The 16,116-nt window shown below is 28.8% G+C and overlaps 1 protein-coding gene and 1 long non-coding RNA gene across 2 annotated transcripts; one reads left to right on the forward strand and one right to left on the reverse strand.

The window, feature by feature from the left end:
- Positions 1–13,248: 13,248 nt before the first annotated feature.
- Positions 13,249–14,601, reverse strand: LOC111912696 (probable N-acetyltransferase HLS1-like). Its single transcript, XM_023908429.3, has 2 exons — positions 14,431–14,601; positions 13,249–14,357 (listed from the first exon to the last, which is right to left on the reverse strand). The coding sequence occupies exons 1-2, from the start codon at positions 14,599–14,601 to the stop codon at positions 13,386–13,388; spliced, it is 1,143 nt and encodes a 380-aa protein (XP_023764197.1). The 3' UTR covers positions 13,249–13,385.
- LOC128126030 (uncharacterized) lies at positions 13,852–14,723 on the forward strand. Its single transcript, XR_008223685.1, has 2 exons — positions 13,852–13,988; positions 14,156–14,723. It is a non-coding gene; the product is annotated as an uncharacterized LOC128126030 (long non-coding RNA).
- Positions 14,724–16,116: the final 1,393 nt, after the last annotated feature.

Consider the following 16,116-nt stretch of genomic DNA (forward strand, 5'->3'; position numbering starts at 1 on the left):
TCTTAAATAAATAGTAAACGGTTAGTTAATATATGTTAAATGGGTTTGAATGAAATGTTTTAGAAGTCAATAACATCAAACGCTTTGTATTAAATATATTCCAATTAACAAACATTACGTACCATTTGTTTATAAAAATTCACAACGGCTTTATCAAATGAAAATACGGCTTTACCAAACAAATTAACAACAAAAATACAATATTATACCACACTAACTTAAAAGCAACACTTAAGATATTTACTGTAGTGCATGAATATCATTGGTTTTAATAATTATAAACCATTTCTATAAGTAAAATTATTGTACTCTCTAAACTTTAAAGCATAGAAACCCCACACCCAATATCGCCTTCTTGGTGCACATGCACTTAGACATGTGACGTGTATGAATCCCATTTTCTTAATTTTCAAAAGCTAAAATCTTAAAGCAAAAGATATATCAAGACATTAGTGGTCGAACAGGAAGCTCAAATCTAGAAGTATATTACTTACTTACGGAAAGATGATGTTTTATTGATCGTCTTTAAATATTGTATAATTTACATAATAAGATATCATTTATTGATGTTTTATGATGTCGATCGTAAAATATTTAAATGAAAACAAAACACCTTTTGTTGTACGTGCATCTTTCGTTTACCCACACACGTAACACACATGCAATGCAAGACAATAACACACATGTAGTGATGTACACATGGCACATGCATGTACACTGACAAACACACACAAACAACGCACATACGAGGATAGCGTTTTTGTAGAATTATGTTTAGATAGCTTAATTAATTAATTTCCATTTGGCTTGTAACATATTCCAATTAAGCTCATATATATAATAGTACATGTCGAGGGATTATTAATTGAATGATTTACTTGCATTACGTAGACCTATATACGAACTCTTTCATCACCTGTGCTATGACTACCACCAGTGTTTTCTAGGTCCAACCTACACAAATTTCTTCTTTGGATCGATTGTTACCTTGATTAGCATGACCAAATAATTAAGGCCGGGTGCGTGTTGGTAATTTCTTTAATGGAAGGTCATCAATAAATAATTCCGGAAAGGGTTCTCGTGTGGTCATTTGCATGGATCTTTATGTTCTCAGTTGGAGGGTTATTTGTTACTCGCAATACAAGCATGTATTACATTTATATATATATACATGTTTATGATCTTTACGACACAGAAAAGAAAAGGTTATAATGTGAAACTTAGGTGGTGTTTGTTTTGGAAGTGGTAAAATGCCTTTAGTTTTTTTTTCTTTATCTACGGGAGAAGACGTGGACCAAAAGTTTCTATGCTTTCATACAAGAAGGGATAAATAAGTTTTTTTTTTGGTTCTTTTGTCTTCCAGAAAACAAACAGTCTTTTCGGCAAACATCTACCCCGCAGATATAAGTGCCCAAAAATTCTTTTTGCCAAAAAAAAAAACAAACGGCCCTCAGTTAGGCTGGTGGGTGTGGTTTGACAAAGAGCTCGGCCATGACTTCGGCAAACAGCGCGAGGTGACCATCGCATACAAAATTCGGCAATATAAAACACTTTTGAATTGAAAGTTACAATAATAGTCCCTGAAAGTTCTTTTTTGCAATACCTTTTACCCCAAACTTAAAATAAAAATACTATATTTACCTCCAAACTTTATAAAAATTAACATTTAGATTTATTTCCTTTCATTTAATGTTTAATACTCTTTATTAATTTAAATAAATCCCTTCTATTTTAGTTAAATATTATTATATCATAGAAGTATAAATTAATTATTATAATACTCTTTAGTTTTAAAATAACTTGTTTAAATTAATTATTTTTAATATAATTACTTTACAAAAAATTAAAAAAAAAAGAATGACAATCTTGGCAACTCACGCATTCTAAATGACAAATGTGGAAAGCAGTGTCGCAAATATGATATGACACTGATGTGGATCGTGGCAAGTGTGGCACCTGAGTCTTATGGATTTGATAAAAATACAACTTGTAGAGGGTGTGATCTTTGAAAACTTCAATAAAGTCTGAGATGGTGCTGAGAGGTATGAGACCTGACCAAATAAGGGCAATTTGGAAACGGCCGCGGGCCTCATGACAATGGCCCCAAAATTAGTTCGGTTATATATTATGTATACATAACGTATGTTGCAGTTTTATTCAATTTAGTTTTAGATTAACTGGTTGCAACGTGTTTCTTACCTCCTACGCCAGAGGGATTAGGGTTCGCTAAATGGGTCGCTAGGTTTGTTAAGACCATTGGAACATCGCCTCTGAGCGCCCACTAGGGGGTTCTTTAACCTTGAGTCGCTACTGGTGAAACGAGAGGAGAGAGAATGCAAGCTTGGTCGTGACCTTTTGACCATAAACACTATTGGCTGTTGCTTTTTATTTTTTCAAAATAAAACCTATTTAAAATCAAACACCACCACTCCTTACATTTTTTGTGCCACACATGCTAAGCCCAAGTGACATAAAAAGAATTAAAAAAACCTTACGTGACAATGTGCTATGAGTGTTACCACTCCCTCCAACCTTACAGATTGAATTCGTTTTAGTTCGACTCTTCTTCTAGAACCTTTTTTATTAGGCTTTATATTCATTTATTAAATTTTAGGGAAAATTGAAAGAAAGCCACTATATTACCACAAAATTTTAGTTCTGACACCGAATTTTTATTTTATTTTTATTTTTTTAATTATGTCACTATATTACAATTTTGTTGCACTATCAACTAAATGACCGATTTGATACAAACCTTATATTTGAAACTCAATTCAACCACATAAGATCCGACGCGACTTCTACGTTATAGTATTGTTATGTCATTTATTTGGTAACTTGCTAGATTGATGGTAACTGATCACTTGGAGCAGTGTAACGCCCGCAAGATACTAGATGATTAAATAAAAATAGGATAATTAATAGTCAAAGCGATAATTAGACATTATCAAAGAAGGATTACTTAGGGAAAATAATCTAAACGCAAGTCGTAATAGTCGTTAAACCGTGGGCGTATATACAGAGAACGTCCAAATCTTACTTCATAAGAGGAAGTTATTATTTTTTGAAGTTTCAGCACAACAATATACGACTCAGAAACCGAAGTAGAGATCGGTTGATTGTTAGGAAAACAGTCTAAACGTGTTTTTACCTGTAAAATCTGATCTTCTGGGTTTAAGTAGCGCACCAGTTTCATTGCAACTTAAAATGTAAGGAAACTACAAATTGTTAGAAAAACTTAATTAATGTAAAAAGATTGAATTATTATTGGTTTTTTTACCTGTAAAATTTGATCTTCTGGGTTTAAGTACCGCACCAGTTTCATTGCAACTTAAAATGTAAGGAAACTACAAATTGTTTCTATAGTTTTGTTGATCTTTTCGTTGAGGTTTTTCTTCTTTATCTTTTCATGGGGTTATTTGGTGTAAAATCTAATATAGCGTGTCTGGTATGTTAAGATGGTTTCGTTGATCGTTTAAGAATATATATCAGATTCTGTCAATTTTATCAGATCACGACGTATATCAGATTCTTGGTATATTCATCTTGAAAAAGATATTAACAAGTTTTAAGAAATTAATGAGCCAACTATGGAAAAGCTATGCATCTCAAACAAGGATCTTGAAAAACATTTTGAAAACTTAATATATATATATATATATATATATATATATATATATATATATATATATATATATATATATATATATATATATATATATATATATATGGAAAGGATCAAATGAGAACACATAAAAGGTTGAGAGCGCGAGAACGGTTCTGGACCAATCAATATATAAGAGCATATTAGTAATTATATATTTTTTTAAAATTAAAATAAATTAAATTTCAATCAAATTCCCTTAAATTTAGAATCGGTTACCAAATTGAATTCGATTTTTTTTTTTCGTTAATGGAATATAAAAATCATTTTTACCAAAACATATATTTTAAAACTAAAAAAATTTTAATGTTTTTTTTCTTAAAAACATCAATTTGTTTTTCTCATTTTTCACATAATTCTGGTAAATAAAAAATAAACCATCGATCATAAATGATTATATTAGAATTTGAATTTCTACATTAATATTGACAAAATTGTAGTTAATGATTAGAAACCATGTATTCATACATTAACACACATTTTCATTCATAAATAAATAATGTTATAGTTTTTAATGAATACAATCATAATCGTAATTGAATAAAGTTGAATATAAATTAAAAAAATCAATACATTTGTAATTATAAATGAATAAGAACAATTTCTAAAATAAATCTCATATAGTTGTAATCACTAATAAATACAATATATAGTATATATATACCTATTCTATACATGTAATCATAAATGAATAACTCAAAACATAAAAGAAATTACAATATGATAATTAGCCATTTAGAATACAAGAATACAAAATTGAAACATCAAGCTCCCGTTTTTTCAAAACCTGTCTGTTGGTGAAATTGGTGCTTTTCTCTTCTACAGAACATCCAAAACCTACAACAAATGTTATAATCATTAATGAAATGTTATAATCATTAATTATTGAAACTCAAAGCTCACATCAAGCTCTCGTTGCTTCAACATCTGTGATTATTTTTTGCTGCTAAAATCCATGTACTTGTGTAACCAACTTAAGTGATACTTAACAAATTTGACACCTTGTCTTTCATGTTTACCACAAATTCCTTTTTCCACTATACCGCACTTGTAGGCTTAATCGTCTCACCAAAAAATATGAATGTTGTCTGGTAACCACATCTAACTTTAAACCTAACAAAAAAAAAAACTCATTAAACAATTAATAAATAAAAAAAAAATGACATTTGAGTTTACCCTATAGTACTATACATTCATTTAAGATTGTGACTATAATCATATAATCATATCATATCATATCATATTATATCATATCATAAAGGAAGCATTTTTCCTTGCACCACATTCATTTGAAACTCCTATGTATTTTTTCTTTCACCACATTCATTTGAAACTCCCATGACTTTTTAATTTCTTTCTAATAATAATTATAAGTTGGTTAATAAGGTTAAATAAATATCAAACGTAAAGTGCAATTATATATAAATAAAATTTCAATATTAAAATAATATTTTTACTTCTACTTATAAAGTTATGTTTTTTTTTTTAACTTTTAACATATTATACTTAATTTATTATTTTTAATATAATATTGGATGTAACCATTATCATTTTAAAGATATAATTTTGGAACAATTTGTATAAAATACATAAATTATTATTTTAAATATAACATTACATGTTCAAATTAAATATAAATTTTAGTTTAACTTAAACAACCCACAAAATATTTTGTAAATAGTTAAAACTGATAAATTGTAGTGTCTTTCTAATATTGATTATAAGTTGGTTAATAAATTTAAATAAATATCAAACCTAAAGTGTACTCATAAATACACTAAATTTTAATTTTAAAATAATATCTTTACTTCTACTTATAAAGCTATGTTTTTAACTTTTAATATATTATACTTAATTTATTAGATTTAAAATGTTGTTGTATGTAAACCATTATCAGTTTAAAGTTACAACTTGTAAACAGTTTGAACAAAATACTAAAATTATTAATTTAAATATAACATTACAGTATCAACTTAAATATAAATTTCAGTTCCACTTAAAAAACCAAAGAATATTTTGTAAGTAGTTAAAAGTGATAAATTGTAGTGATAAATGCAAAAACTAAATCGTAATCTCAATTTAACTAAAATATTTCCTAAAGATATTTTTATAATCGTTAAAAGTTTTCAAATAAGTAGCTTAAAATAACTTACAATAAAAATAGTTAAAAATAATTCTATATAAATGATTATATTGTTACCTTTAAAATAAAAAAACAATGTTTGATTTAAAAAATTATAATGATAGAAATTAAAACATTAAGCAAATAAAATTTTAAAAAATTAATTAACAATAACAAAAATTATGAATAACATTAAACCATATATTGTATTTAAATTAATTCATGTATAACTCGCGAGTAAAAGTCGTTCAAACGATTGACTAAACTACAATATTAAAATCTCATATTATATTTGTATTTATAAAATCATGATTTTAACTTTTTAACATATTATAGTTAACTTATTAGTTTAAATATGTTGTCGTATGTGATCAATTATCAATTTAAAGTCACAACATTTGTATAATTTATGAGTTGATGCAAAATAGCTAAATTATTAATTTCAATATAATATTAAACAATTAACTTAAATCAAAATTTCGGTTAAACTTGAAAAAAATCGAGAGCCTGTTTTATAAATAGTTGGAGATTATAAATTACAGTGTTACACCTAAATTGTAATCCTAAATTAACAAAAAAAAATCATGAAACTATTTTTTATAATCATTAGCAATTTTCAATAAATAGCTTAAAAATAACTTATAATAAGAATAGTTAAAAGTAATATTATATAAAAAACTATAATATTTTCTTTAAAAACAAAAAAAATGTTTTTTGTTTTAAAACTACAATCATAGAAACTAACAATACTCATCAAATAAATTTTAAAAATGTTAAATTTTTGAAACCAAATTAAAATAATTAAGAGTTTCGAAATAGGTTATTTTAAATATTTACAACAACAATAGTTAAAAGTAAACTTATATGAAAAAAATTATATTGTTGTCTTTAAAAACAAAAACAATGTTTGATATTTTAAATAATTACAATGATAGAAATTAAAATTTTAAGCAAATAAATTTTTTAAAGTTAATTAATCATAACAACAACTATAAATATCATTAAACATAAATTATATTTAATTTTATTCATAAGTAACCTGCAGGTAGACATCATTAAGACACCTAGGATTATATAATTTTAAAAGATATCTACATTATCATATAATTCAAAACAAACAATGTTTATACTAACTTATTATAAGATTTATTATATAAAAGCTAATAATAATGTCATTGATATATTTAAAAAACATATATTTGTACAAATTTCAAATATATTGTTGTATTCTTGCGCAACGCGTGAATATTCGCCTAGTCATACATAAATATAACATAAACTCATATACAATGTATATTTGATTCATTTATGATAATAATTTTAATCATAAACGATGTCACAGTTTCAAATTATAATCATTAATTTTTGTTGTTTCCAATAATTAAAATGATATTTGAATTTACCACTTTGCTTAACATGTCAGTAATGAAAACAAAAGCCAAACCAATTTAATATGAGAAACCAATATACATATAAGAGTTTTCTAGATATTCACAATGACACTTAGTATCCCTTAACACCATATTATATTGATTATCTTCGTTTGATAAACAAAGAAAGTAAGAGCCAATGGAAAAAAGAATGTGAAACACAGTGAGATTGTTGAGAACTCCTTAATTGATCTAAAATAGAGACATAGATCCTCTGATTAAAAAAAAGTGGATAGGAATGCAAATACACCACGAAGGTCCATTGTTGGAATTAGAGGTAATTTAAAAAAAAACTGTAAAAAAACTGACCTGGATGTTTGAAAAACGATGACATTTCCCTTGCTTATTTTTTCTTCTATCGGAAGGTTTAGAAACGATCATTTACCTTACATCTCATGCAGGTGGTATCACAGACGAAGTAACGAACAAGGGAACCGGTCATCGGAGGCGTGTATCGGACGAGTTGAACCGACGATTGCGAAATGTGAGAAGGAGGTTTGTAAGAAGCAGGCAACATTATTATGAAACCATAGAGACGAGGAAATATAGATACGAGAAGATGAAAGGAAATAGGTGAGAGAGTGAGAAGTTATACGAAATAGGTAAAGTTGCAATTCCTGTTATGCCCATCTGACCATTTAAATGTTACACTTTAATGCCAATAGTTTTAAAATATTTCATAAATCACCCCTTTAATATTAACATTAGATTTAAAAATTTAAATGATCCAAATATGTTCTTGCGTTCTCAACCTTTTAGGTGTTCTCATTTGATCATACTCCTATATATATATATATATATATATATATATATATATATATATATATATATATATATATATATATATATATATATATATTTCAGACATTCTACTCTGAAACTAAACTTGCTTATCTTTTTTACCAATTATATTATTATACTTTCAGTTTTTTTCCTATCAAGACATTGTACTTTTTATTTTTATGCTTGTACTTTCAAAAGTTAAAGCAATTTTAACAACCTATTTCAAAATCAAGACATGTACTTTAAAAATGTAACTAATTTTAGCAATTACAGTTTTAGTTATAACATTATATTTTGATATCCATTTTTTACATATTTGTGGCATCGACCAAGGCCCCGTTTGATAGTTACTGTTCGGGAAAGTGCTGTCCGAGAAAGTGATCTATAGGGAAGTTTTTTGTCTGGGAAAGAAACAATATTGTTTGATTGTATATCTGATTGACTGTGCTGAATGATGAAAAATAATAATATTACCCTGCTGTCCTATATTGTGATGGACGAATGCTGAATAATTATAAAAACATACAAATTACATACAAAATCAAAATTACATAATAATCATTTAAATTCCAAATAGAATGTCGATTAAGTTGTTTTTAGTTTTTTTTCAAGTTAATGTTACGTCGTTATTATTTCTAGTAATTTAATTTTTTTTTTATAACTCAACATGTGATTCTTGAATCGGTTTATGTCCGATAGTGGTGGGATGGATGATTTTTTTTTTTTTTAAAATATATTAGGATGATGGTAGTATTGTAAAAAAAATAACTATTCCAATAAAAATGAATTAAAAGGTTTACTAAAAGAAATTAATAATCCAATACAGTAATATTTATTAATATATAAATATTATATATTTGTAAATAATATTTTTTAACATATAATAATCCATTAAAAAGAACAAAAAAAGAAATTATTTAAAATAAATTAATAATCCAATAAAATAATATTAATTAATACATAAAAATTATATATTAAAAATAATATTTATTAATATATAATAATTCAATAAAAAATAAAATAAAATAATCATTTAAAAAGAAATTAATACTGCAAAAAAAGAAAGAGACAGAGTTTAAGGCACAATTGTCTTTCCAGCCTATTCAGCCAGAAATATGTGGTTTTGAAGCTTTTTGGGAAAGACATACTTACCGGGAAAGACCCATTTTTTATGCATATCAAATAGTCTTTCCGATCCATTCAACCAAAAAGATCTGTTTGGACCTTAAAAGATGTCTATCAAACGGCGTCTAAGCTTTTCGGTGATGATTGAGTGGACTGATGAGGTTGGTTATTAATGAATCAAAATCTCAAGAACATTTTTTTTTATATACGTTGGAAGAAAAAAGAGTTCTGTGAAATGCTAAGATTTCATATACATATGACTTTTCTGGATATTGATATACATTTTCTACATATTGGTAGTAATACATATGCTTGATTGAGTTGATCCAATCTACTTATTAGATATGAACTTATGATATGAATATACATTCTGTTTTGGAAAATTTGTTTGAAATATTGATTTCAAATGGTATTATGGCTTGATATTTGAAATATTAATTTGGATTGTGTATTTGAAATATTAATTTCAGAAAAGTATTTGGGACTGTAATTTTGAATATGGGTTGATTATTGAAACATTGATTTCAAAAGAGTGGGTCATGGGTACCTTTTCTTCTGTCCATAAGTTGTGGGCTTCGTAAACTTTTTTTTTTTTAAGTTCAAAAAATTAATCGCATTAAAAAAGTTTGTACGCATCATGAGATATTAAGCAAAAGCTACCATAGCTATGTATATATACATCATCACATCTTCAACACTTTTAAATAACATCAAAGCAAGTCCCTCTAACATGGGAAATAACATTTAACCCCCTAAAAGACTTTATTGTACCTATTTAATTGCATACAAAACTTTGCAAAAACCACCAATTTCTAAAATTTATATATTTTTTAAACTAAAACAATTGGATCACTATTGTATTCATAGAAAACCAAATCATCAAGCTCACAAAGCTATCATGGGCCTTGATTAGCTTTAAAACGTTGATTTGTGAGGCACGTCATCTTGTAATGGGCTTAATTAGGAAAAAAAAACTTAAGTTAGGGCAAACACATTATATATTAGGATCCAAATCTGAGCTAAAAAAGTGAAGTGGGTCATCAAGTGACCAAGACAATTGACTTGTACACTTTTGTCCTAAAGTATGAGCCATGATGTGATATTTTGTTAAGATTTGATTTTGATTAAGACAAAACTTAATGATAAGAATGAAGTCCAGCATAAGTTCAATGCATGCAAAGGGACAAAACATTAGGTTTCTCACAAATGATAGCCGAAGTCCTTGACAAGATGATTATTCCACAAATATGGTTTGTCTTCACCGAAAGTCTAATTTGACCACATGTAATGGTCGATCTTTTCTTGGCTAAGGATAAGTTACGTATTTCATTTCATTACAATTATGATCATGTTTGTGGCAATGGGTTCTATTATTGTTAGCCATCTTATCTAAGACAAATTATATAAGTTAGATTATATTTCTTCACCTTTGCATATTTAATAATCAAAATACTATATTCGAGTTACAAGTAAATAGAATGTTGTTTTCAACTTTTCATGTTATATATAGGTGGTGAATTTCACCCATTTGTCAAATAGTGTATTAGTTTGTTTATAAGCTATGGACATGATGTGGCAAAAGATTGTAAATGACACGAGTTTTTAATTTATAAAGATTGACTATCATTTGAATTGCCATCGTCTTCAACTTGGAACCTTTTCGTATCCTTGTGCTCCTTTTATTTTGCAGACTGCTGATAAGTTTTACCAATGCACGAATGCTTTCTTGCTTTTGTTTATTGTATGACAAATTTTAAATACTTATTTTTGTTGCATGGTTAGTTTGAGGAACATTTATTATTTTTTAGATATGTTTTTCTCTTTTTTAGCTATAGATATTTCTCTTTTCCTTAGTTTGTAGCTATCCTCACTCCCCACATCCCTCCCTTGCGCATCTCTTCTTAATTTGTGTGCCACTAATAACCACATCTGTTCAAGGATGCAATTTTATTGTTGAAATCAGAGATTGAATTGATGTAGGTTTGAATGCGAGTTTAAATCGAATTTGATTAAAATTGGTTTTAGATTTGTTACTTGATGGAGGCGATGGTGAATGGTGGAGATGGGTGGTGATGTTTGTTGCTGGAGGTGGATGGTTGTTGTGAGTGATAAATGGTTGTGGAGCGAGTACATGGTGTTGACAGGTGAATAGGAGACTAAGATATAGTTTAATGGTAATTCTTGTATAAAAACATTAAACTACAATACTTAGTCTAAATGTTAGGTTTTGAACAACTTAAACGAGTTAATGGTAAGTTATGTAAAAAAAATTACAAAATAAAAGTTTATTAACCTACAAAGTAATTTCCCCTACATATCTAGTTGTTTGAGATTGCAAAAATAAAACAACTTACGCTTCTTAGTAAGGTGGTTATTAACTTATCCGATGTCAAAATGTGGTTTCAAAAAAGTGTTGATTAGTTTATCTTGTACCAAAATATAATAAACTCATAAATTATTTATTAGTGTTTAATGATTGTGTTGATATGTGTAATAAATAAATAACTTATCAAAATTCCTTAAATAAGTCAATAAGTATGAATTAACATATAAAAAACTTCATATTTAAGTCGGTAAATGCTTAAACAATCTTGTTATCTAAATACTTGAAACATTTTATTACCCAGTGCCTAACCACAATAAATCAATAAACAGTTCAAATAATGGGTGAACAAACAGTTTGAACCATAACCGTTTAAGCTTAATCGAGAGGATCAATAATCGGATTGGTTAGGCTCGATGCTGGGGTCGTTTTTCGGTTAAATACCTTGTTGGATCTGATATAAGCTCTTATTTTGTGGTAAATGAAGTAGTCAATGCTTTGAGCCCAAATGATTAAAATAATACTATATAAACTTACAAAAATTGACCTAATTTTTTTTTTCATATTTTAATATCAAACCAACCGACAATGTTAAAACAACATAAATTCAGCTTTGATACCTCGTGTTTTGGGACCTGTAACTCAATACATATGTAACCAAATAACATATTCATATAGTCTAAAATGAAACACAAACAATAAACTACATATTGAAATAAATTTCATGTTGGTCCAAATTTATTACCTGGGAACCGGTGTCACCAAACCAGTTCAAACGAAGAAGTTATAGAAGTTTAAAGAAGTAACAAATGCAACACATTTAAAAAATAATAATACGGGTTGGTCCCAGTTTATTACCTGGAACCGGTATCACCAAACCGGTTTATACTCGAAACCGAAATTGATGATCATTAAAAAATCGAAAACCGGCCCACTATACAAAAATCGATCTCGATTTGCTTGGTTCGCTCCACTTTGACCCGATCGGACCGTTTGTGCAGCCCTACTTCAAATAATCATATCCCAAATACCCCTAAATCCATGCCATATCCCAAATACCCCTAAATCCATGCCATATGTTGATATATTTTTGTCCTTATCTTACATCTTCGAGATTTGAAAAATCTTTTCAATAAAGGCCATTTGACTTTTCTCCTTCTCTGTTTTCGTAGAGGTAGAACTGAGATCCTTCTCGTAGGCTTAATTCTTCCTAGTTTGATGTCCACTTTGTCGTTCCCATGTTGAAAACTTCAAGCATTTGTTTGAGAATGCAAGATTACTTCTCATTTGGCTCTTTGGTTTAACTTTCTTGGCCTAACTCGTTGATCATTAGTAAACCGATAAGAGAGCTCCTTCAAGTCATTTTGCAGACTACTTGGTTTTCTAGTAGGAATTGTAAATTCCATGTAATTGTTTCTTTTTCTAGTTGTTTGCTAGATTTAGCCGTTAAAAAAAATATTGATTAATATCTTCATGTAGCAGGCATTCTCGGCACATGAACTGTTTTCTTTGAAACTTCACTTTAAAATATATATAATCTCCCGAAATACAATGAAATCATGAGATAACAAAATAAGTCAGATTTGAAATCTCTCGATCACATCAAATCAAAGCAAAATGACAAGAATGAATTAATTTCATGAAAAACAACAATATCATTCACGACGATCATTTTCACCAATGTGTATTAATTTAAAAGTTGGCAAAATGATGTATTTCCAATTATGCATCCTAAATATTATTCTTATTATAGTATAGTATTTGTAGTAGGATTTAGTACACTCAATATTAAATACGTGCATCCATAAAAACACTACTTTTTATTGAATAAGTAAAATAATATTATTATAAACGAGAAGTGTAGAATAAACCATGAATATTAAATATATCCAAACAAGAGAACAACCAATAACAAATAATTAGGTGGCATAGTCACATTCACACCTCTCGTGGATCTACAAAAAGAGGTTTTGTTTGTGGGATTCTTGTCAATTCATTTACACTTTCTATATGTTCACTTTTCAAGGCCTTTATGCACCACAAATCCTCAAGGCATGAAAGCATCCTCCAATGTGGGATATGAGGTCTCACCCTTTCATCATACCTTCCCAACTCCGTGACAACCATTTTACAATCCACATCGACTCGAGCCATGTTGTGCACGTATCTACATAGGGCTCGAACCATCTTCCTAGACACCTCACCCTCTTGGTGCACCCCATACAAGAAATAGAATCCAAATGGTTCAAATAGACTACACAACAACGTTGGCATGTTAAAACATGCAAACGCTTTATCAATCACTTTTGACACCTCGGAGTACATCAAACAAGAAACCGGAGCTTTCCCTATTCGTAATTTGAACAACCCCCCACTATTCCAAACACTTAACATAGCCCAATTGGATGGGAAATTACCATTTTGCCCGAATTGAGCGTGTTCGCCTCTTTCGCATGCCACCCACGTGCCTAAACTTAGTTTGTTTCCAAGCACTTTATCGATGTCAGCTGGGAAAAACTCAGTCAAACCCATGAACCTACGGTATAAATACTCTGCATTTTCTTCATTTATTTTAAAAATCTCGACTTTTGATGAGATTTTAAGGGGTCGGGATTTGACCGGATGAATGAGGATTGCGGGTGTTCTGAATTTAACATATTGGAGTTTATTTACAAAGAGATTAACCGAAGCATTGTTATCTTTCTCAGTTGCCATGTATGCGTAGTCCACTTGGTTCCCAACGAACCATTCTTCTAAATGGTGCACAAGGCTCGAACCAATGCCTTTACGCCGATGAAATGGTGAGACCCTTAGCCCTAAAATGTAGCCAACTTTAGCCAAATCTTTCAGTGTGACCACTTTGATTGAACCCTGAATTGCACCAACTAGCTCATGGTTCAACTCGGCAACCTACAAAACAAGTAAGCAAAAGGGTCTAAGAAATTGAAATAAAGATTGTGTTATATTGAATGTACAAGTTTACCAGCATGATGTACAAGGGACTATTGCGTATTCTACAGATGGGGTCACCCATGGTGTCAGAGAAGAGGAACACATGTGATGGGCCTACTTCACATCTTCTTTCAAGAAGTTCAAGTCTTGCTCTATCAAGACTTCCATCATAGCTTCTTACCTTAATCTCTTCAAATTCCATTTTTACAATTTACATAAATAAACCAAAAAAAATGATATAGATATATAGATATCTGTAAGTATAGAAAAGTGTATTTGTGTAATATGAAATATATTGAATATAAAAGGAAAAAAGATTGAAGAGTTTGGAGGGGTTAGGGTTTTAGCATATACAAGTACAAGTGTCTTGAAATCAAATGGGGTAATGGGGATTGATTTATAAGGATGTGGGGGTATGCTTTTTTAAAGCCATCACGATCAATTCCACACCCAAAATTGCTAATATTTTATCCAAATTTTAAAAGGTTTAATTACAAAATTATAAACGATCAACTTTATTGTTCTTAATTTGTTCACCGAAGTTTGAATTATTTTTATTTTTATTTTTCAAAAAACTTAAATTTTGTATATGTTTTCTTTATGGTAATATACACCAAATTAAAAATTCAGGCAAATTTTACATTTAGTTAGGATAAAAAAATAGCGACCAATGTTGCTCTCAAGTCTTTTCCTTTATATTTCTTAGAAATCGATGATCACATTAAAATTAAGGCAACTTCAAACCTTTTTTTCGCAGTTAACCCTTTTACTAGATGTTTGGAATTGTGATTATTGCAACTTAATGAATTATTTGATTAAAGTTAGGTATCACTTAACTAATTTTATGTTCAGAATCTTAAGGATATTAATAAAAAATTGTTAGAAATTAGGGAACTAGAATAACAATATATATGACTTGGATAGATTTAAGGATCGTGTTTCAAACACTTTCTGAAATCTGTAACTCGTTCTTATTGTTTGGGGTACACGAATTTAGAAGTGAGATAATCCAAGAACAAAACATATTCAAATTACAGGCCTAATTCGAATCGTGAAATACAGAATACATTTATTTGATATGGTGTTTTGAGAGACAGAAAAATCAGATGATCTATTTTCTTGAGTATATGTGTTCCAACTGAAATTTGGAACTTGAATCAACCTTATATGTCAATAGAAAATTGGTTGAAAGTTAGTTTATGGGGGTTACATCCCTTTTGGCGTCAAAAGAATGTTGAAATATGGTCATTTAGATATAACCAAATCTGACATCATCATGATGTCACAATCTATTTTTGGTTGGAATTTACTTGGATGAACTATTTCCTGATATAGAAATCCGTATAGGTTTGCCCTTTGGACCCTGCTAATGGCGCTGCCTCAGACCCCCGTATACCTGAGTTCATATTAGACTTTCTGAATGTGCACCCCGCATCTCCAATCTCAGAGAGAAAGCTAAACTCAACCTATCTCACTAATAATACTAACTACATTAAAATATATTGATAACACTAAAATCACCAATATTCATCTCCCATTTTAATGTAATCCTTAATTAACTAAAAGTAAACAAAAAACAAACTCATGCATAAATGAAAGTATCTTAAAGATTGAATTTCCACATTGGTACAATACACATTTCAAGTACTCGAGAATTAAGTTGTCCTTAGGGTTGAACCCTTCAACTCGTTTGAGTAACTGAAGATATTATTGTTGG

Source organism: Lactuca sativa, chromosome 5 (assembly GCF_002870075.4).
Source record: "Lactuca sativa cultivar Salinas chromosome 5, Lsat_Salinas_v11, whole genome shotgun sequence".
Classification (NCBI taxonomy): Eukaryota; Viridiplantae; Streptophyta; class Magnoliopsida; order Asterales; family Asteraceae; genus Lactuca; species Lactuca sativa.